The sequence below is a fragment of the Camelus ferus genome, chromosome 28 (assembly GCF_009834535.1).
Source record: "Camelus ferus isolate YT-003-E chromosome 28, BCGSAC_Cfer_1.0, whole genome shotgun sequence".
Taxonomy (NCBI): Eukaryota; Metazoa; Chordata; class Mammalia; order Artiodactyla; family Camelidae; genus Camelus; species Camelus ferus.
The window spans coordinates 6,394,392-6,417,973 of record NC_045723.1 but is presented as its reverse complement, the minus strand read 5'-3'; the positions used below and the strand labels follow the sequence as shown (position 1 = coordinate 6,417,973).

The window sequence follows — 23,582 nt, the reverse complement described above, 5'->3', positions numbered from 1 at the left end:
TGGACGAGATGTTAAAAATAAATGGGCAACCCCTAGGTCTGACCGAGGGAAACAGTACCACCGAGCTTCTTCTGCTAAGGTATATAATCTTGCAAACGTGAATCCAGCGATGCCCCTTAAGCACTGACACGGGCTGTTTAAAAATGACATTAGGTAGATACACTGGGGAAAAGAAAGTGAGGATTCCAACTCTGCTTGTTTTTCTCCTCTCTGCAAAAGTCTCCCCTGTGCCTACAGAATAAGGACTTAATGAGGGTTGCATTCCAGGTCCCCTACAGCCTTGGTCATCTTTCCAAGATGATTTCTTGATGTGGTGCATCCTAGGATCTTGTCAAATAGCTACTCCTGCCTCCCATACGAGCCTGTCCCCACTACTTCCCCCATGGAAGCCTTTGACTCATGCCAGTGCCTCTCCATGGAAGAGGTTGACATTCTGAGTACAAACTCAGCTCATTTTTAGAGGGTCAGAACAATGCCTCCTCCCCTCCTTGGTGATAGCCTTTGGGGAGTCCTCCCTCCTCCACCTCAGTGGGGGATAGATCTCACCTCCTCGAACCCTGCAGCTGGTTACCAGCGCCCTGGAGGGCATGCCTCATTTTCCTTATGTGTTATGTGAGCCTGGGGACTGCCCGAAGGCAAGATTTGTATCTTGTTTATTTTTAAGGCTCTCTGTCACCTAGCTCGATGGACAGCACATAAAAGATGCCCAATAAATACTTTCTCTAAACCTTATTTTTTGCTTATTTTTAGTTACTTTCTAAAATTAAAGTATAATTGAATTATGACATTATATTAGCTTCAAGTGTACAACATAGTGATCCAGTATTTTTATAGATTATACTCCATTTAAAATTGTTACAAAATAATGGCTCTATTCCCTGCATTGTACAATGTGTCTTCGCAGCTTGTTTATTTTATGTATAGTAGTTCTCACCTCTTAACCCCCTACTCCTATCTCCCTTCCCTCTCCCCGCCAGTAACCACTAGCTTGTTTTCTGTATCAGTGAGTCTGTTACTGTTTTGTTACACTTACTCATTTGTTTTATTTTTTACATTCCATATACTCATTCGTTTTATTTTTTTAGATTTTGTATAAGTGATAACATACAGTATCTGTCTTTCTCTGTCTGAGAAAGGCCCTCTGGCTGTGCTGTTGCAGGGCTCGTCCACCGGGCAGGCACCTTCTATATGCATTTATCTGTCCAGTAACTGGTTATTTCCATACAAGGCGCCGAGCAGCAGCTGCCCTTCCATCTCTCTTGACTCTGACAGATGACATAACCCAGGGCTGCCAAGCAGAGAGTGAGTAGGGGCCCGCTGGCTGGGGCAGGGCACACTCAGGGCTGCAGGCAAAGCGGGTGAGCTTGGTGACTTCCTCTGCCGTCTGTGCTGGGAGCAGCGTCAAGCATCGGGGACCCCATGAGAATAATATCCCAGTGAGGATATGATCACCTGTACTCAAAAGAGTTGTTGAGAAGGTTTAACAAAAGAGAATTGTTTAAAAAAAAAAAACCAACCAAACAAACAAAAAACCTCTTTAAAAACTGCAAAGTGTTATAGAAACGGGACGCTTGTGGAGAGTGGATAAATGGGACCAGGAGGAGAAAGGAGGCTTGCTGAAGGTCACCAGCTAAACTGGCTGCAAGAAGCACTCTTTCTCCTGGAATTTAAAAAGTGGTCTTAGGACTTCATGTCTTTTATTTATTTTTTTATTGAAGTATAGTTGATGTATGATATTATATAAATTACAGATGTACAATGCAGTGGTTCACAATTTTTAAAGGTTATACTCTATTTATAGTTACAATAAAACGTTGACCATATTCCCTGTGACGTACAATATATCCTTGTTGTTTATTTTATACCCAATAGTTTGTACCTCTTAATCCCCTATCCCTATATTGCCCCTCCCTCCTTCCCTCTCCCCCGACTGATAACCACTAGTTTGTTCTCTTGTTTGTTTGTTTTAAATTTTTTCCCTTAAAGGAGGAACTGGGGATTGAACCCAGAACCTCGTGCACACCAAGCGTGTGCTCTACCACTGAGCTGTATCCCCCACCCCTAGTTTGTTCTCTAATCTGTGAATCTGCTTCTTTTTGTTAAAGTCACTAGTTGTATTTTTTAGATTCCACATCTAAGTGACATCATACAGTATTTGTCTGACTTATTTCGCTTAGCATAATGTCCTCCAAGACTCCATGTCTTGCAGATGCTTTCACAGGCGAAGCAAGGAAGTGGATGTATTTGTATCAAGGAAGTACCCTTGGCCCCCTACCTATAGGATCTCTTCCAGCTGAGAGATCTACCTCTCTGGTGGCTGCCTGGGAGTTAGTGGCTACTGGGTGAGAGCAGGGGCTCAGAGACCACCCGGCCCAGCCTCCCTACATAACAGGCCAGGAGACAAGATTTAGAGCCTTCTTGGGATCCAGATTACTTGGGTTCTTCAGCAATCCAGTCCCTGCCAGTGAACTTGGCAGAGAATACAGTCCTGACTTGAGACAGAAGTGAGAAATTCACAGCTCTCCATCTCCAGGGGTCCACTGAGTGGTCAGCATCCCAGAGGAGCCGGTGTGTTCTGTTCTGCTGGGGCACTTGTGACAAATGGCATTCTCAGTCAGGGTAAACCTTCTGTGGCATAGTTAGGAATGGCCGCGGATTCTGTGCTCTTCTAAGTATGCCGGTGTAATTCTACTCTGCCTCTCTCCTTAGGAAAGCTTAAGGGGATACAAGCAAGTGAGCAAGACATTATTATGGGAATAACCTTGAATCTGCCCTCTTTATAAATACACTCTGAACTTTCATGCCCTTGAGTATTTTACAATGGGTAACAAATTACTGGCATCGCACCTCACAGGACATGGGGAGACAGCAGTTTGCTGAGTTGGCCACCCATCCCTTCCACCCTCTGGCTAAGCCAGAAGACAACATCAGGTAACACCAGTGACATCAGTGACCTTGTATTTCTTATGCTTGCAAAACACACAGAACTATGACACGTGTTGTAACGCGTAGACCTCATTTTGTGTAAAATGTCATGTTTCATGTCTAATCGCGTTGTAAATAGTTAGAATTTTTTAATTCTTTGGGGAAAGGGACATTCCATTTCAACAATGAGAAGATGTCATGCAGAAGGCCCTCTCCCAGGTGGTGCCAATGACCTGTGACTTTTGGCAAGAGGACCATGAGAAATTTCCACCCACTCCCTTGGCCAAGAAGACTTCCTGGGTTCCTCAAGGGTCTCCTCCGTTGTGATCCAGGAATACCTTGTGCCTCCCCTGTCTCATTGCTCCTCACGCCGCATGGTGGTTGCAAGTTCAATGGTTCCTCTGGCAACTCGTAGAATTCCCAGTGCCTGATGCATAGAAGCTGTAAATCCACACTTGCTGAGTTAAATTGAAGGGCTCACACGCAGAGTGCAGTAGTGTCCTCCACACTGGTTTCACTTAAACATATCTGCTGAAAGAACAGTTGCACCTAGAAGGGACCTTTGGAAACCCAAGCCCCTCATTTGGAAAAGTGGGAATCTGAAGCTTAGAAAGACAAGGACAGCCCGCTGAGCTGGTACCGGAGCCCCAGAGCCCCCACGGCCAGGGCAGCAGCCCCCAGTCACGTTTTCTCTCTCCATTTCCAGCCTCGTGAACTTTGTGTGTCACACCTGCTTCAAGAGGCAGGAGAAGCTGCATCGCTGCGGGCAGTGCAAGTTTGCCCATTACTGTGACCGCACCTGCCAGAGGGATGCTTGGCTGAGCCACAAGAACGAGTGTTTCGGCCATCAGGAGATACGGGAAGGTGCCCAATGAGAACATCAGGTCAGAGCTGGGCCCTGGGGGTGGCGCTTGGGACTCCCGAATGTCAAGCGGGGACAGCAGCAGTGACAGCATCCCCAGGCCCGGGCAAGCTGGGCTGAGGGCACACCAGGAACGAACCCCAGACAGGCAGGATTCCGTCTCTCTCTTTGTCTGGGAGCCCATCTCTGAGGGAGAACGGGGTGCCTGCAGCAGCCGTTCCAAACTGCAGCCACTGGCTGGAACTGGCTGCAGACCTGATCTGTGTGACTCCCCAGTGTTTAGTTTTTGAAAACTGATCTGCCCGTGTCAAAAAAAAAAAAAAAAAATTGGGAAATTTCACATTAAAAAAATCAGGGGTTCTATAGAATAGGTAAACAAGTTTATACTGTATAGCACAGGGAAATATATACAAGATCTTGTAGTAGCTCACGGTGAAAAAGAATATGAAAACGAATATATGTATATTCATGTAGTACTGAAAAATTGTGCTGTACACCAGAGATTGACACAACATCGTAAACTGACTTAAACGCAATTAAAAAATTCTTAAAAAATTTTAAAAATTAGGGGCTCTGGCTTCTCTTTAAAAAAATGTAAAGATTTGGCAAAATAAGCTACAGCTCAATAGCAACTAACCCCTTTAAAAACATCACACTTTTTGGGGGGTGGGTATAGCTCAGTGGTAGAGCACGTGCTTAGCATGTGTGAGTTCCTGGGTTCAATCCCCCGTACCTAATTATAAAATTAATAAAATTTTATAATTAATAAAATTAAAAATTGTAAATTAATAAAATTGTAAATTAATAAAAATATACAGCTTTTCAAGTCACCACAGCCCACTAGTCCCACGCTGTACACTAGCCCCTTGTACTCATTACACCCAAAAGGCATTTGCATTTGCAACAATTAGTGGCCTCCCCTGGAGGCCATCACCAAACACTGGGGAGCCCCAGTTACAGAGCTCCCAAGTCGTGCAGACTCCGGCCAGGGTAGGACCTGACGCTAGTCTGCAGATGGGTGCTTATGAAGCCAGCAGTGGAGAGCAGAAGCGATGGGGATGTTGATGCTGGGAGCATTTGCACCAAACGTGTAGGCTGTGACATTAAAGTACAGACCGTATCTTGGGCCCGACACTGTGATGGGAATGCATGAGGCACTCAGCTAGTGTTTGTTGAATGAATGAATGAATGAATGAATGAATGCAGTGCGGCCTCCCTAACCCTGCCCCTCTGCACAGGCTGGCGGCCCGCATCATGTGGCGTGTGGAGAGAGAGGGCACCGGGCTCACGGAGGGCTGCCTGGTGTCCGTGGACGACCTGCAGAACCACGTGGAGCACTTCGGGGAGGAGGAGCAGAAGGAGCTGCGGGTGGACGTGGACACTTTCCTGCAGTACTGGCCGCCGCAGAGCCAGCAGTTCAGCATGCAGTACATCTCCCACATCTTCGGCGTGGTACCATTTCTCCCACGGTGGGGGTCGGGGTTGGGGGGCGGCTGGGATGGTCCAACTAGGAAGTTTCCAGATGCTGCCAGGCCAGAGGAGGATGAAGGGGAGCCAGGAGAAGCTCTGGAGGGGGACAGAGTCCTCACACGAGATCTCACCCCTTTCTGGTCTTGCTTTACTATGAGGTCCTGCCTTCCGCTTCTGAAGTTGGCGGCTCACACGCAGGCCGCTCATTAGCTCTGAGCGGGAGGCTTGGAGGGTGATTTGCCTCCTGTTCATCCACACCTCCTCTACTGTCTCTCCTCCACGTTGAAAACACAGACCCGATCACTAGCCCTTCTTGCCCAGCAGTCACTTTGGAAGTAAGACTCTTCCTTTTCCCAGATCAGATGGGCCGAGAATGGGGAACCAGGGAGAGGAGAGTAGGAACTTTCTGGAGGCTGCTGCCCTGGAGCAACAAGTCCAGCTTCTCTCGGTCATGAGAGTCTAGGAGGTGGGGTGGGAGCCCAGGGGATCAGCAGGTTCAGACTGTGCGCTATGGGGTTCCATCTGATAGGCCTGGCAGAGTCCTCACCATGTGCTGATGCTTCTGTAGTAGAGTTCTCCAGAGAAACAGAACTAGAAGGATGTGTTCGTATACACACACACATATATATAGAGGGAGAGAGAGAGATTTATTTTAATGAATTGGCTCTTGCATTCTGGAAACTTGGTAAATCCAAAATCTGCCAGTCGGCCAGGAGACTGGAGACCCAAAGAAGGGTTGCAATTCAAATTCAAAGACCATCTGCTGGCCAAATATCTTCTTGCTCAGGGGAAGTCAGTCTCTGTTCTATTAAGGCTTTCAACTGATTGCACGAGGCCCACCTGCATGATGCCGGCTGATCTGCTTTCTTCAAAGTCTACACACTTAAATGTTAATTTCATCCAAGAAACACCTTCACAGAAACATACAGAATAATGTTTGACTGAATATCTGGGCACCACAGCCCAGCCAAGTTGACCCATAAAATGAGCCATCATAGCCTGTGTATATGCACACATTATTTTATGCAGTCTTTACAACACAAGATGAAGTCTGCGCTCTTAACGCTCCTATTTTATGGACCTGAAGGCCTCGGCCCAGAGAGGTTACATGGCTGCCAGAGGTCATGCAGTGAGCTGCTGTCCAGGGCAGGACTGGAAGCAGTCTGTCTGATGCCAGCGTTTCTACTCTTAGCAGTTATGCTCCATCGCCTCGGGGTGAATGGGTGTCATAGCCGGATCCCGGGGGCTACAGCCACAGGATGGCATAATCACCAGGGTGCCGGGCTGGAAGGACCCACAGCGACCATCTGGTCCAGCTTATTCAACCTACAGATGAGAAAAGGGGGCCCAGAGAAGAATCTTGCTCAAGATAATGAACCTTGCTGGTGGTATTGACAGGCCTGACCTCATGTAGTTGCTAAATGACTGATGAGATTGAGTGGAAAACGTGACTTCCTTCAATTTCAATAACAAAGAGCCATGTGCTGTACGCATCAGTACACATCTGTCGATGTATATTGTGTTATACTATGTACAGCAGGTATATATAGCTCTTATTTTTATATATAGCAGAAATTTGTGTGCAGTTATTAATGTCTTCTAGGTTATATTTATTCGGAGACATTTCTTTATACCCTGAGAGCAAATATTTGGGCTCTGTTTCTGTAACAAATAACTTTTTTTTTAAGGAAAAGGAAATAAATTGAGTGCCGTGTAAGTAATGACCAGTTTGGTGTGCCTTGCATTCAGAGATACATGCTGCACTCAATCAGATTTTAGAATTGTGGACAGGGAGGACAAGATATCCACCAGACACCAAATAATCACAAAAAGATGCCAGTTTTGTTTTATGAACAGCTTAGGAGTTGAGGGTGTGTAGTTAAAGGAAGCAGGGGAGACACGCATACACATAAGGCAGAGTTTAGCAAATGTGAGGCTCTCCCTTGGTACTAATCTTTTTTTTCTTTAACTTTTTTTGGAGATAATTAGGTTTATTTATTCATTTATTTAATAGAGGTACTGGGGATTGAACCCAGGACCTTGTGCATGCTGGGCAAGCTGCTCTACCACTGAGCTACACCCTCCCCCTCCCGTGATACTAATCTTGAGGGTCATTTGGAATCACACAGATAACAGGAGAAGGACTGTTTTGTTTCCAGACTCTCTAGGCACTTCCAGCATGAGATTGGGTTTTCTGTTTTTCCAGCATGAGGCTGGGTTTTCTATTTGTCTAAAAGCTTTCGACAGCGGGCTGGTGCTCTGGGCCCCGTCTATGTCTGTTAGCTGACTCTTTCCTTTCCCTCTGGGCAGATTAACTGCAACGGCTTCACGCTCAGTGATCAGAGAGGCCTGCAGGCAGTGGGCGTGGGCATCTTCCCCAACCTGGGCCTGGTGAACCACGACTGCTGGCCCAACTGTACCGTCATATTCAACAATGGCAAGTAAGTGTGTCTTTAACCTGTGTGCGTGTGATGGGGGTGGGGAGACCTCACGGTGTTCTCTACACTCGGCTTAACCCAGAGAGAAACTGTTGAACCTGAACTGGCCTGGGCTTCAAACAGGGAGAGAACAGAAATTTCATTCTAGAATAACTATAGATGAGATAAATGCAATGAGGAAGACGACGCAGAATTCCACATGAGCAATTTCTGAGTCTTGGTATGTTTCTTGAAGTTGCCTAGGTATGCTAGAGAAACCTCTAACCACTATTTTAGAACTGGACGCCTGAGATTTTTCTCTCTAGAGGTCATTGTGGAATATCATCAGCTGAGAAGGCGCTCGGCAGGGACGTGCATTGGTCAAGTTCCCAGCAGAAACCAGAGGGCACACTCAGGGTTTACCCTAAGAGAATTTAATAAAAGGACAATTGAAAGAAGTGTGAGTAGAGTTTAAGAAACTGACAAAAAATGGTGAGGTGTCCAGGGTCTAGCAACAGCATGGAGCCGTTACCACCTCTGTACCTGGAGGGACAATGGAGGAAGTACTCTTCCTGCTGGTGGTGAGGGATGCAGTCATGGGAGAGGCCCTTTCTCCCCTGACCCAATGGCTTGGCTGTGCCTGCAGAGAACCCGGCCACTGCTGGAACCGTGACAAGGCAGAGAGGGAGCCCCAGGAGACGGCACACCCCAACCCCTATCTCCTCCCACCTTCTAATCTCCTCCCATTGGCCAAACTCCAACCAGAAGCCAGAGGACAAAGGAACCTGGGTGATGAAGCCCTCAGAGGTTCAGCCCCTGCCCCCTGGAAGCACAGATCAGGGACCAGGAGGGTAGAGGATGGAATTTGGGGTGGGGCACAAATGGGGACGAATCAGCAAACAGACTGAGCTCCTCGTTGTCCATGGCTCAAGCTAGGGGTCTTTGAGGCCCAAGCAATATTTCATCTGCTCTTAGAGACAAGCTCTTAGGACAGATGCACGTCGACTCCAAGCCATCAGCAATGAGCAGGTTTCCCTGCAAACTTCCTGGAAGCCAGACAATGATCTCTGGTTCTCAGCCAGGACTCAAGCCTAAGCCCCCGGAGAGCGAGGACTGGTTTCCCTTTTCCTTCCCATTTCCAGAAGCAAGGATTTGCATGACGCACTTGAGAAAGCACTTGAGAAAATCACTCAAGGCAGGGAAGTCTGTTTTGCACCCGGATGGTTATTTTTCCCCAGCACTGTGTTCCCCTTCCTAAGCCTCTTGGGGTCACTGGCCTGGACCTCAGGGAATCCTCCCCAGAGGGGCTGGTGTCTGGGGTTACCCTAGCTGACAGAGAGGATCAAATTCAGCCACATGTGGGACGGGTCTTTCTGGAGACCCCTCCCCTACGCAGAGGTGACCCAGACCGCTTCCTGTCACTATGTGTACCAGTCCCAGGAACCCGGGAGCCCTTTCTTCAAATCATCGCCAGTGCCCGCTCTGGCTTTGCATCCTAATTTCAAGCAGCCACATTTTACCTGGGCTTCTTAACTGTCGCGCAAGAGAAGGTGACTTTGCAGTCCCTGTCTAGCTGCCTGCCGTAGTGAGAAAAAAACACTGCATGTGATGGTAGGAGCCCAATTCTGTTTTTTTTTTTTTTTTTTAGGAGCCCAATTCTATCTAATGCCAGCAATTTTTACATACTACCTGTGTGACCAGCCTCCAGATGCACTTCAAACGCTTCCCAATACGGACATCATATAAGAGGCCACACTAATTTGTCCACGATGCTCGTTAGTGAGATAATAATAGCGTCCCATGTGTTTTTTTAGCACTCTACTTTTATTTTTATATTTTAAATTTTTATTATTTATTTATTTATTTATTTTTGACATACAGTCAGTTACAGTGTGTTAATTTCTGGTGTATAGCACAATGTCCCAGCCATGCATATGCATACATATATTCATTGTCATATTCTTTTTCATTAAAGGTTAGTACAAGATATTGAATATAGTTCCCTGTGCTATACAGAATAAACTTGTTTTTTTTTAAATCTATGTTTTTATATAGTGGGTAACATTTGCAAATCTAGCACTCTACTTTTAAATGCATTTTCTCATGACAGCCTTATTACCAGGTTACAGATGAGAACGTTGAGGCTCAAGGGAAGGGAAGTAATTTGCCCAGGGCTGAGTACCTTTGAACCCAGAGCTTCTCACTCCAAATCCAGTGCACTTTCCACTATACCAGGCTGCATCTTGTCAAAGGGTCCCCCCTGGAAGGGGCTGGGATAGAGGCGGTTGTGATGGCCAAATCTTTGGCTGTGTAACCTGACTGCTGTGCATCCTGCCAGCCCTACAGGATGAGCCAACGGTAATGATTTCCATTCGGGTATCTGTTTTGTTTTTCAGTCATGAGGCAGTGAAATCCATGTTTCACACCCAGATGAGGTGGGTCAGTCTTTGGAAACACCCCTGCTCCTCTGACCCATCTCCCTCACTTGCCTGGTTTGCTGGGGCTGCCCCTTCCCGAGACTCCTTGGCTGCCATCTGCTCGTAGCATCCTTCTGCACCCCAGAGTCTTGTCTTTGCTGAATGCTGTATTTTTAATGCATTGATATTAATCATTTTGTTCCTCACCCACTACCTGCCATGACTTTGCTTTATTTCCTTCCTTCCCTCTCTTTTCCTCCCTATTTCTCTCCTTCCTCCAATATCAAAGCATGAGGGTCCCTTCTTGTCCACATCATCTTAGCAAAACCCCACTTTGTCCCTCCAAACCCTGCTTATCATGAAATGAGGACTGTTGACATTACTGACCTACTAAAAAACTGTGTTTGTTCATAACCATCAAATTCTTAGTCAGACTGGGTTCTGAAATTTGTGCCCATAACTATGATATTTTTGATAAATATTTATTCTCTTTACTGCATCTGACCAATGATGAATTAGTGGTTTAGGTTAGATTTTACTTTTGACATTTCTTAATGACAACTGCATGGCCACAGATGGGTTTTTTTTCTCAGGCCAGGCTTGAAAGTACTTGGAATGCTCTTTGGATTAACAACAAAATGCTTTCTTGGGAGTCTGGGCTTTGGCAATGCAGGGGTAGGACTGGTTGGTGCATCTGAGTCAGGGTTGATGTGCATTGCACGTGACTTTGGGTGATTCACGTAATCCCTGGGCGCTTGGTTCCACATTTGTAGAGCAAAGGTCAAGATGAGAGCATCTCTAGGGACCTTTCCTTTCTAATTCTAAGTCTCTGTAGCTCCGGACTCTGCCTCTGATCTCTGCAAGAAGTACTTAAATAAGTTGCCTCCTCGAGGCTCAATTGGCTGAGCTATAGAATCGCAGAGTGTTAGAGATGGAAGAAGTCTGGGATCTGGAAAGGGGTGGTGGTCACTTTCATGCCCTGATCCCCAGTTCCAAGTTAGGTAAAATGGGGCATACATATGTGCACTTTTCACACCTAAGTGATACTTGGAAACTAGTACCATTGAAATAATTTGAGCCACTCTGAGACCTTGTAAGAATTGGCTTAACCATGGTGGGAAGCAAACAAACCTGCTGGCTAACTCAACTGGCCACCGATTCATTCTTGAATGAGGATCCTTCTCTACAGTGAGCTGCCTCCGTGGGACCAGACACCAGAGATCACATTCAACAGTGGCCCAGGAGTTGCTCAAATGCCACTGTTAAGGATGTGAGTCAAGTCCTAACTCAAGGGCATTAATGCATCCCATTTCTTGTGCACTGCAGACCCGGGAGGCAGACTGAAGGCAGACAGTCAGGTGAGGCCAGTTTGATGTGGTGAAGCGCGAGAGGCTCTTGAGTTCTAATCTTGACCTGTCGCCAAAGAGCTGTGGGACCTGGGGGGACGTTACGTCACCTCTCTGGGCATCAGTATCTTCATCTGTGAAATGAGGAGGTCCAGCCCCTGGAGCTGGGACTTGTTAGGATTCCAGGCAGAGCTGTGGGTAGGATCACCTTGCCACCTCTCTCTTTCATCCCTTCGGTAACAGCTGCTGCCAAAAATTGGGGTGGAGAAGAAAGGAAAGAAGGGACAAAAGATGAACAAGCCCTTAGATTTTGCCAGGCTCCATACAGTTGTTTTTATATATATTATATTATCAAATTTATTTGGTACATCGTGTATCCCAATTTGAGAGAAGGTTCTTTAGCCTTAGTGGTCACCTCAGATGCCTGGACATGCATGTCGCTGCTGTTCAGCGGTTCCTCGCTTGGTTGTCACCTCAGAGCATGAGGAAGGGGCTGCCTCTGACTGGGACCCTCCTGCGGTGCTTGGACCTTGCCCTGCCTTTCATTTTTTTGTTGTTTGTTTGTTTTTGTTTTTGTTTTTTGTTTTTGGCGGGGGGAGGTAATTAAGTTTGCCCTGCCTTTCACATGGCATCTGACTCAGCCTCTCTGGAGGATAAAAGACATGCAGGGGGACCTCTCTGCCGATGCTTCCCCAGCCCTCTGCAGACTGCCACTCACTCTTTGGGTTACAGGTTCCCTCTGGGTAGTGAGGTCCCCGGATCCTCCCCAGTCCAGGGGAGACACAGGAGCACAGCTTAGGGGCCAGCTTTGCCAGGCTCACCAATTTTCTGTTGCCTCGTGGGTGGAAGGAGAGGTCCACGGGCTGGTCTCCATTTGTTCGGCGTTAGCTGGGTAGTAGAGCTGTAGGTAATCGGAGGGTCAGTTCTAGGCTGGGAGGGGGTTGAAATGCCATCTGCTCTTGCTAACCGCCTTCAACCCCAAACCCATGTCCTCCAATAAACACAAAGTGACCTGTTGAGGGGGAGGGTACAGCTCAGTGGGAGTGCACATGCTTAGCATGCATGAGGTCCTGGGTTCAATCCCCGGTACCCACATTAAAAAAAAAAAGTGAACGATACAGTGGGCTAATGAAGTGAGGCTTTCAGTTGCCTTTGGTGATCTCCAGGCTGTAAGGCTCTTCACATAAGTGACCCATTGCACCAGTGGCCAAGGTAAGAGGGGCTTACAGTTAGACACAGAATGGGCTAAGATGGTGGGCAATTGAATGTGCATGTTTCTGAGAGAAGCAGTCCCCAGCACTATCCAGAAGTGACCATTGAATCTTCTCTTGTTTGGAGTTTTTGCCTTATTTCGTCTCCCTTCCCTCGTTGCGGACAAGCAGTGGCTGCTTACACGGGGATAATGGTAGGCATGGAAGCTTTGTATGGTTTCATGACCAAGCCCAGCCCTCTGCCGGGAGTCTATCTGCGCTGATTGCAGAGCAGTTGACTGAAGGGAGCAGACTTCAGGATGAGTAGAGCAGAACGATCCAGAAAACTGTGCTTCACATCATGTCCCCTCCGTTTGGAGGGAATGGCGCTTTCCCGGAGTGCTAGTGGAGCTCGTTGCCTTTGAGACTCAGCTCCTTGAAACCCTGAGGAGCATAAATCCCAGCCTGGGTTTGATCCATTCTTCTCCTTTACCCAGAATTGAACTCCGGGCCCTGGGCAAGATCTCGGAAGGAGAGGAGCTGACCGTATCCTATATCGACTTCCTCAACGTCAGCGAGGAGCGCAGGAGGCAGCTGAAAAGGCAGTACTACTTCGACTGCACGTGTGAGCACTGCCAGAAGGGGCTGAAGGACAACCTCCTCCTGGGGGTGAAAGACGACCCCAAGGTACATGCAGCCCTGCTCCTGGGGTGCTGGGGCCGTCTTCCCCACGGGCCGGGCAAGAGTGGGTTCCCCTGCTAACCAAGGCACCCCTGCCGTCCGCTCCCAGACGACCAGCCTCTAGGACGACATGGGTGCTGGACAGAGCACTGCCGATAGGTCCCCACTGGTGTCTTGGTGCCACCACTTTGGGTATTTGAGTTTGGGGAAGTGACTCAGTTTCCTCATCTGTAAAATAGGAATGATGGCACGCACGACACGGGCTTGTTAATGAGGATGAAACAAGATGCTGCTTGCAAAAGGGGTGGGCACATCGAGTAGACACTCAGTAAATCTTAGTTCCGCTCCTTGCCCCTTGGCAGCTTAAGTGATGCTGGGAATTTCATACAGAGAGACCGGATGAGCAGAGATGTGTTGTCTGGTTATCACAAAGAGGTTCCTAGTCCCATGGCAAGGGGCAATGTGGAGAATGATTAATATGCTTACCTCCTGAGTAGCTGTTGCCTAACTGATGGTGAGACCGTGGAGCAACAGAAGGCTTACTGTGGGGGGCGATGTCAGGAGCTCCACTGAGTTGGGAGAGAGTTAGGCTGCCACGTGTCAGAGCAGCCGATTAAAGTAGCAAGCCTTTTATCACTTTCCATGATGGCAAAGCAAGAGGCTAAGACTGGAGTGGGCGCTGACTTCCCACGGCCCATCTTCCCTCCGTGGTCCATCTCCCCACTGTGGGCCATCTCCCCCCATGTACACGGAGGTGTGTGTGTTCGGGGGTGCTTCTGATATGGGAAACACAACAAGTAAATTTTTCCTTCAGACTTTGAGAAATTTGGCTCTTTTCCCTCAAAATTAGAGTGCCTTCATGGGAACTGGCTTCTTAATTTTGGTGCCTCATAATTGCACCTCAGGGTCCATAAAACTTCTGGAGCCTTTTGTTCTGGGTCCCTCAGCAGTGAGCAGAGCCCCACATCTGTGCTGGTCCATCTCATCCTCCACCCGTGGGCCTTTCATAATTTTAATATCAGAACATCGTCTTTCTAGGGGGACAGTATGGCTCAGTGGTAGAGTGTGTGCTCAGCATGCACAAGGTCCTGGGTTTTTAAACAAGATCACTAGACTGCTTAGGCAAACACAGGAAGTCAAGTGGGTCTAGATTTCACAGAGACAGCTGACAAGTTCTCTCATGATGCCCCTTTGGTCAAGACAAGGGACTATGAGCTGGATGCTGAAACACTTGGGAGGGTTTCAATGCCCTTGGCCACAGGGCCTCTTCAATGAACTCCAGTGGCTGAGTATGGTTTTGGCCAAGCTCTTGGTCTCTATCCTCAGCTCTGTGCTGGCCAGTATTAAATCAATGATTTGGGTGAAGACAAAAAGTCAAGGACATACCTGTAGAATATGTAGTTGACTTAAAGAGAAAGAATGGTAAATCTTTTGGGCGATGGAGTAGAATGAGAATCCAAAATGCCAGAGAAAACACAACAGAGATTCATATCGGATACTGCAATGGGTCCAAAAGTCCAGACATGAGCAAAGAGTGGGGACCACTGGCCAGCGGCAAGGCTCTGGAGCTTGGTCAATGGAAAATACAACATGGGTCAGAAGCATGATGAAGGAGTTGGGGGGACCTTGAGCCGCATTTACAGAAATGAAGCATTCACAGTGAGGGGGGCATTGATCTGGTACTACAGTGAATGTCAAAGATGGCAGCTGTCCAGAGATGCAGTGGGTTGCCTCATGAAGGGGTCTCCAGCTCAATCTCCCTCCTTTCCCCAGCCCTCTCAGGATGTGGTGAAGGAGATGATACAATACTCCAAGGATATGCTGGAGAAAATTGACAAGGCTCGCTCTGAGGGTTTGTACCACGAGGTAAAAATTCATTTTTATAGGGGATGGAAGTGGAGAGGAGGGCAGAAAGTTTTTCTAGTAAGGGAGGAGAAAGGAGTGTGTGTGTGTGTGTGTGTGTGTGTGAGTGCAGGGGGTAAAGATGCGGAGGCTACTGAGCAGGTTGTCTTTCTAAAAGTTGTCCTAGGGTTGAGTGCATGACTCTTCTTGCTGTTAAGCATTTAGCACATTTTAGGGGCAGTGTTCTCAGTGACTGGCTATTCAACTCACTGAAACTGGGTTTGAGGAGGGAACAGGCAGCCTGACGGGTGTCCCCGGGGGTTGGAGGGATCTGTGATATCTAGCTTGGCATCAGGGATGGAGGAATGGAGATGGCAGTGGGTGGCTTGCTTTCCCGTAACTGAATGCGTGTGGGGGCTATGGTTCTAGTCTCTACTAACTGTGCATTCAACTCTGGCTTTTGACGCACTGGGAGTTCTCAACTGGCTGTACTCTAAAATCACTGAAAAACCTTTATGCTCAGACCCTGGCCCAGGACAATTCCACTAGAATCTCTTGGGATGGGACCCAGACACCCAGATTTTTAAAGCTCCCAAGTGATTTCAATGTGCACCTAAAATCGAGAGCCACTGCAAACACTGACCGAGCGCTTGCCAGCATTGAATTCACCCAGCCGACTTGTTGGAAATACAGATTCCTGTGTCTCACCCCCTGAGATGTGATTCATTCAATTTGCAACAGAGCACAGGGACCATGAATCAGTATTTCCACCCTACCCCACCCCGCAAGTTCTTTAAACAACTTGTATCGCTGGGTTTGGGTGCCACTAGGGCATGGCCATGGGGAGATTAATTTGTGTTCATTTCTATCTGCTTTTCCCTTATTTTTGTTCCTTTCCTCACTCATTCCTTGCCCGTTTTTGAGCCCTTACTGGGGTGACTGACACAAGAGCTGCTCTTTGCCTCCCAGGAGTCCTGCCAGGCAGGTGGGGAGAGGCCCACGAGCAAAGTATTGCTGTGCAGTATGGAAAGTCTACGGCAGAGGCTCGAGGGAGGAGCTGGAGCCAGCAGGAGGGCCCCGCTGGTTCTGTCCTCTCTGCTCTCTGCCTCTTCACGTCCCTTCTCCACTGAAGCCTGGCAGGGCCGGCTGTGGGGCTGGACCCTGCCCATGGGCTTAAGAAGATTACCTGCCGGAGGACTTGATTACCAGCCTGCACTCTGTCACACCCCCACCCAGCCGCCTAACGGGCCCCTGGGAAAGTCTCAGAGAACATTGGCTTCCACCCACTTGAAATGGAAAGAATTGTGTGACATTTCTCCCAGGAGAGCAGCCAGGGAAGGAGAGGAGAGCTATGAACCACAAAAATCCAGAGACCATCTGACTTCGTAGGGTGCAAACCATACTACACTATAAATGAATCCGAAGGAAAAGCCTGACTCCAAGCTGCCTGGGGCCGGGCCTGTCTTTTTCCTCCCCAGGTGCCAAGTGACATCCTTATGGTGGGTGTCCCGGCCTCTGTGCCGATCTGTCCTGGACACTTCCACCAGGGCATGATTGTCCAACCTCACTTTGCAGAAGGACCACCCAGGGGCATATGTGAACTGCAGATGCCAGGGGCCCTTCCCCAGCTATTCAGTTTTACTTGGTCTGGGGTAGAGCTCAGTCATTGGTATTTTAAAAATCCCGGTGATTCCAAAGCTCAGCCAGGAGGAGAATCACGGGAATGCAGATTAAGATAAAGCTCCGTGGCTTGGTTTGAACCCTTGCTCCATTGCTCACTGTCTGTGTAACTTTGGCAAAGCACTTACCTTCTCTGTGCTTCAGTTCCCTCATCTGGTAAAATGGGAGTATTAGTGGCACCTAGCTCATTGCACTGTTGTGCTGGTTAACTGTCCACGTATGAATACAGCTTTCCTAACTCTCTGCTACCTACTGGCTTACGTGATGACGCCTTATTCTGCCACGTCAGCCGCGTCTCCCACCGTTACTTTTCCCATGCCTACATCTTAGCCAAATGGGACCATTTTGCTGTTCAGATCGCAAACTGGCACTTTCCCACCTCTGTCAGCAATTTCCACAGCCTTCAGAGTATGAGTGTCCAACGCCACCGTGATGCTCCCCAGGTGAATTAAGCATGAGCTCTGGGGCAGTGGTAACGGGCAGGGCCTGTGTCTCCTAGGTTGTGAAATTATGCCGGGAGTGTCTGGAGAAGCAGGAGCCAGTATTTACCGACACCAACATCTACATGCTGCGGATGCTGAGCATTGTTTCCGAGGTCCTGTCCTACCTGCAGGCCTATGGGGAGGCCTCACACTACGCCAGGAGGATGGTGGATGGCTATATGTATGTCCGATCCTGAGTCTTGGATAGTCTTCTGGAAATGTGTCTATTCCAGGGACGGCACACCTGTTGCTACTCTTCCCTCCTGCACCCACAGCAGGCATCAGTAATCGATCACAGACCTCCTTATGATTGAGCCTTTTTATCATGGTGTTCCAAGCAATAATGTCCAAATAATCAGATCTGATAGCTGAGATGAAACCTATTTGTCGTCTCTGGTCTATTTCAAATCCCCTAGCTCATCTGTTACTTGAGTGGCATCTTGCGCTTGTGGTTTCCAGAAGGCTAAATGTAGCTTGATCTTAAGTGCTTAGAAAGGTTTCTTCTCCCCTAACAATCAACACAGGCAACCTTGTCAGCATTAGATTTTATTTAAGTTAAAAAAAAAAAAAGGTTTCAGCCCTCCTTGTTTATAAATTGTAAACTGCAACTCCCCTGCCTTTGCTCTGCTAATGTCCTCTCTTGCCTTCTGTGTCCACATGGGCATGTGAATGTGTATTTCTGGGCAAATTCAGAATTTGTATGTCTGGGTATGTTGGCACAAGAAGGTTCGTTTTTTTGAGTGGATATTACTCATGAGCAAAACCCGGGGAAACTGTACAACATGCTAAAAGGAAGCCCTGTTAGCAAGGTGCCAAGGAGGTGAAAATACAGCTCAAGGGTGAAGGCCTCAAGGGGCTGGTGGGAGAGAAGATGGACTTAATCAGTGAGGCTACCTTGTAAGTTGTCGGAGGTCGTGCGGATACAAGCAGGCTGGGAACCCGTGTTATGATGATTTTCTCTGCCCCGCAGGAAGCTCTACCACCCCAACAACGCCCAGCTGGGCATGGCTGTGATGCGGGCGGGGCTGACCAACTGGCACGCTGGCAACATTGAGGTGGGGCACAGCATGATCTGCAAAGCCTACGCCATTCTCCTCGTGACACACGGACCCTCCCACCCCATCACCAAGGACCTAGAGGCAAGTGGCATCCGGGGCTGGGCCTCCCTGCCTGCTCTAAGGGTGAAAGCTGAGTTCTAGACCCTGCTTTTGGAAAGACCAGAGATGGCCTGCTGGACCAGAAGGGGATTCAGAAATGCCGAGCCCACTCCCTGGGTTTTACATCTGAGAACACAGAGGGGAGGGGAGTAAGCTGTCCTTAGTCACAGAGTGAGTGGCCAGCAAAGCTGAGACTTGAACCCTGAGGGGCTCAGAGCCTGGGCTGAGAAAACCTAAACGATGATGTGCACGTGTGTGCAGCCCGTGGCCCACGGGACAGGACTCAGGGAGCGCAGGCTCTGGAATCAGACTGCTGGGATTGAACCCCAGTCACACAGCCCTTTCCAGCTGTGACGTGGAGAAAAAGGCTAGCGTTGTGGCAAGAGTTCCGTGAGTTACTGCGAGCGGAGCACTCAGAGCCGCACTTAGGCAAGCGGCACGCTCTTCATCGCTGCTGGCCTCCCCTGTGCTTTGTGCTGGTTTATTTGAAAGTGACAGGGTTCGAAGGCCTGTCCAAGAGGACAGACTTTGGTGTCATTGAATGTATGAGAAGACTGACTTTATGTGAGTATATTAAGCTTGTCAAACAAGAGTCTCTGTCATCATATTCACTGCTGTAACCCCAGCCCCTCCACAAAGCCTGGCCCGTGATAAATAGCTCCCAGAGGGACGGTGGGAGAATAGGGGCTTTTCTGTAGGTCTTACGCTGGAATATTCCCTGTCCATGGTGAAGTACAAGGGAATGGGACCCATTTCATGCATGAGGAAACTGAGGACGGAAGGGATTAAGTCATTTGCTTAACATCCTGCAACCTTAACTGGGACCTAAGTTCAAATCCAGGTACCCACCTGGCAGTTCCTGAGAAGACACATTCCCTGCTGAGAACAGTTCCCCAAGCTGCTCTCTCAGTGGTCTGACTCGCTCTCTCTAACAAACGGAGCCCGCTGCCAGGACCTCAGGCCCCCAGTGGATGAGAGAGTGTGTGTGTCAGTGTGTGTGTGTGTGTGTGTGTGTGGGTGCATCCTCTGAGGGGATGCAGTTGAAATCTCCGTGGCTGGGAGTCACTGTCCCATTGTCTGTCATTTCCAAAGGGGCCAAGGTGGGTCAGAGACCAACACATCCTGGGGGCTTGTCAGCGCTGTTCACAGTGTATCTGGTCCCACAGGCCATGCGGATGCAGACGGAGATGGAGCTGCGCATGTTCCGCCAGAACGAGTTCATGTACCACAAGATGCGCGAGGCCGCCCTCAGCAACCAGCCCATGCAGGTCATGGCGGAGCCCAGCAATGAGCCGGCGCCGGCCCTGTTCCATAAGAAGCAATGAGGACCTGCCTGGTGGGGGTTGGGGGTAGGGGATGGGGGATGCGTCGTGGTTGGGGAACAGGGGAGACATTCTGGAGGCAGTGGGTTTCTGGGGGAGCTCTTTGATGAGGAAGTCAAGGTAATGCTCATCTTTGTTGCTGTGAGAATGTACTGTTCTGTGTCCCCCATGGTCGTTTTGGTTCATTTCAACTCAGTTCCATTCAGTTCAACTCTAGCCCAGCCCAGCCCAGCCCAGCCCAGCCCAACTCATCCTACAAATATTTATTGGGTGCTAGGCCCTAGGGATAAAGGACCCTAAATATAAACAAACAATTAAAGCACAGTGTAATAATGGATGTAATGGTATAAACTATATGGAGGGAGGGTGGGCATGTGTCTGGCGTGTGTGTGTGTGCGTGTGCGTGGTCGCAGGGGTGTCATGGAGGAGATGACATCTGAGCTGAGGGTGGAAGGTGCCTGGAGTCTCAGATGGCTGCTCATCCATCTGTGCAGGTGTCTCTGGAATATTCAGGACTTGGCTGACCGGGGTGGGTGATGTCCAGTCTCCCCAGTGAGTGTGGAGTTATGAAGAAGGGGCTGGGTTTGAGCCATTTAGGTCCTACTCAGAGAACGGAAACCTTTTCAGAAGGGAACCTGTGCAGAAAGAGGAGGGGGCTTTGCCCAAACCATTTGAGGCCTCTGTTTAAAGTCTGGGTTCCAAGCATTATTCGGAAATTACTTCCAGAACACAGAGAGGGGGTGTGTCCTTTCCCCACCCTTGCCACCAAGCCTTGTGATTCTTGTGACGTGGGGCTCCTTGGACAGTATCTGTGATTTTTCTGGCCATTGGCCTCCTAGGATTGAAGACGTCTCTTCATATTGAAGTAGAGGGAGAAACAAGGAAAGAGATGCCTAATGGTCATGGGTCCAGAAGACTTGGCCTTTGGGTGTTTCCTTTGGTCTTTACCAGCTTACACTTCATCACCAGCCCCCAGGAAATCTCTATTTTTAGTGATGAATAATTATGACCTTCCTTGCTTAATTTCTTTCACTGCCCACGCCCCCAGGCCGCTGCTTTTCTTGCCAGAAGGAATATCTTATCTGGACTCCACACGTCTAGGTTAGGATCTCTTTGAGGGGTGTGACCAAGTTACCCTCATCTCCTGGGAGGCTGCTCTGGTTTCCACCCAAGAGTAAGGGTCTTGGAAATCAACCAATCTAGTTGTCCTGTTATCTTCTGGGATCCCAGATGTCTCACCAATGTTTTGGGGGATCCTGGGCTGAAACCCCCCATTTGAGAGTGTCACCATGTCTTCTACACCATCTGGGGCCACCCTTGACCTCATAGCTCTAGCTGAAATCTTGAAGTCAAGTGATCCCACCGGGCCCCATATTTGTCATCGGTGCCTAAGGTGTTCGGTCCTCCATCCTCATCCTTTCATTCTCAGAATGACCCACTGCCTCCCTCGTAACCTGACCAACAGCTCTGTCAATGTGCCAAAAACTGTCCAAAAACTCTGCAAAGATTCCACTTCTCTGCAGAATCCTCGTACAGAATACTCCTGGCATTTGGCTCTTTTTTGAGGACACCTGCTTCTCTAGAACTTGCACAGGGAGAGTGACAGTTCTTCCAAGCCAATGTATGACGTGTCTACAGAGGGCACCAGCCTTCTCCCAGGGACCCAGCTGTGCCAGTTCAAACAATCACTCTTGCACCCCCATATAAAACCTTCCCCCAGACCTCTTCCCTTCTTTGCCACTGCTAATCGGCTGGTCATTCCCCCATACCATGGTCTTGTTTTCCATCCCCTCTTTCTCAAACTTGGTGTCTTCAAAGTCCACTTTCACAAATCGTTGAGACCTCTTGCTTCACAGATTCTTCATTTACTCAGCTCCAGATGTCTTTCCATTTCCTCCATTCACTCTCTCTTGGCCTTGCCCTGGACACTGCCATCACCCATAATTCCTCCATTTTTAATGTCTAACTTGCTGGTCGTTGCCTTCTGCCTGCTCACCCCTCTGTCTCCTTCCTCCGCCCCAAACTGCTATATGACGTCATGTGTGTCACCATCCTCCCGTCTCCACTTCCTTCCAGATAACCAGTGCATCAGCCTGTCTTCCTTTTTTTTTGCCTCTCCGCACTTTCTGCTCAGCAGAGCCCCTGCCTGCATTAATTAAGTTGTCTTGTCTTTCCTTTGCTGCACCCGGAGGTGCTGAGCACAGCCAGGAAAACAGCACCTCTCTGAGTAGCAGGCGCCTCCACGGACTTCTCCTCCGCAGCCTCAGCTGACCTTGGGGTGCAGCCCAGATGTGCATGCGTTATATGCCCCTTGTTGGCTCTCCCTTTGCCCGATAGTTATTTCAGGCTTTCACTCCTGTCCTGGAGTCCCCTGCTTTGAGCAGAGCTGCATCTCCTGCTTCATGGAGGAAACAGATACAGGAGATGGGGTTCCCTCAATTTCCTCTTCCCACATTTACACACATCGCGTCTGTGCTCATCCTTCCCTCCCCTCCTTCTCACACCAGTGGGATGGGAGCCCTTTCCGTCTCCAGAGCGAGACTCTCCGCCTGGGCTTTGGACCCCGTCCCTTCCTCGGTCTTCAGAGCTTCGTTCCACTGATATTTCTTCTCACCCTGGGTTCGTTACACTTCTCTGTCCACTGGCTTCTTCAGAGCAATTAATAGACATGCTGAGGACTCTGATCATAATCTTCACGGCTGAGTTTTTTAAAGGCTTTGTCTCTCATAGTTATCATCTGCCTTTCTTGGCTTTCTGCTTCTTCTTGGACCCCTGCAGGCTGGCTTCCTGAATCCGGGAATGTGGCTCTTCCCAAGGTCGACTCCCATGCGTGCTTCTCAGCCCTCATGTTATTTGGCTTCTCTGCCTCAGTCGGAACTGCAGCCTTTGATTCTGGGCACCACCTCTTAGCAATGGTCCTCTGATGGCGCTTCTCTCCCTACCCTGATGGGCTGGCATTTCCTGGAGCTGATTTTGTTCATCCTGGTCACTCTCAATCCATCTTCATCTTATTCTGCACACCCTCCCCCATGAGCTCAGCCAGACCCTTTGTTTAATCCCTACCTTGAGGCTGATGTCCTTAAAACTGTAGGAGCTCCAGCGCCATGCACCCTCTCAAGTGTTCTTCAGGCACATCAAGCTCAGCATGTCCAGCAGAAGCTCTTTCCCTTTCCTTTCTCTCCATCCCCACACTGCTCCTCCTCAGGACCGTTCTCCCCACCGAGGAGAACGTCTGACTTCTGCTCTGGTCACTTCCGGAGTGTCTCCTGCATCTTAGACTTTAGTCAGACCCACTCACTCACAGGTCCCTGGGTGACCCATGTTCCCCTGTGTGCTCCTTGAGGTCTGAAACATTCTGTCTAAAAACCTGACACCCGCCAACTCCTCTTCATCCTTCAGCACCCACTTTGGAAATCACCCCTTCCGTGAAGCCTTCCCTGCAAGCCTTAGATTCAGCTGGCTGCATGTCTGAGTCTGTCATACTACCCGTGAGTCTCCCATCATAACACTCTCCTCACAGCATTATAATTGCCTTTTTACTTGTCTGCCTCCTCTATCAGATTGTGAGCCTCTGGAGGGCAGGAGCTTTGACCCTTTATTTATCTTTCTATTCCCAGAACCTAGCACCTGGAACATAGTAGGTGCTCAGTTTATGTGTATTGAACAAATGAATGAATAAGTGAATGAATTTGCTTAGATCAAAGCAGGCGAGACATGAAACTGTGTATCTTCGGGTTCTGATGTTACAGCAGTCCACAAAGGCCATTAAATTTTCTGTGTTTCCAAGCCAA

The 23,582-nt window shown here is 48.8% G+C and overlaps 1 protein-coding gene across 1 annotated transcript in view; it reads left to right on the top strand.

Moving 5' to 3' along the window:
• The window catches only part of SMYD1 (SET and MYND domain containing 1), a 33,146-nt gene extending 9,564 nt beyond the window's left edge, over positions 1-23,582 (top strand). The window contains 10 exon segments of the mRNA XM_032469535.1: positions 3,632-3,764; positions 3,766-3,809; positions 5,026-5,239; positions 7,568-7,698; positions 10,071-10,109; positions 13,125-13,314; positions 15,082-15,174; positions 17,330-17,493; positions 18,283-18,451; positions 19,636-23,582. Of these exon segments, the coding sequence (XP_032325426.1) occupies positions 3,632-3,764; positions 3,766-3,809; positions 5,026-5,239; positions 7,568-7,698; positions 10,071-10,109; positions 13,125-13,314; positions 15,082-15,174; positions 17,330-17,493; positions 18,283-18,451; positions 19,636-19,794 (1,336 nt within the window). The 3' untranslated portion in view covers positions 19,795-23,582.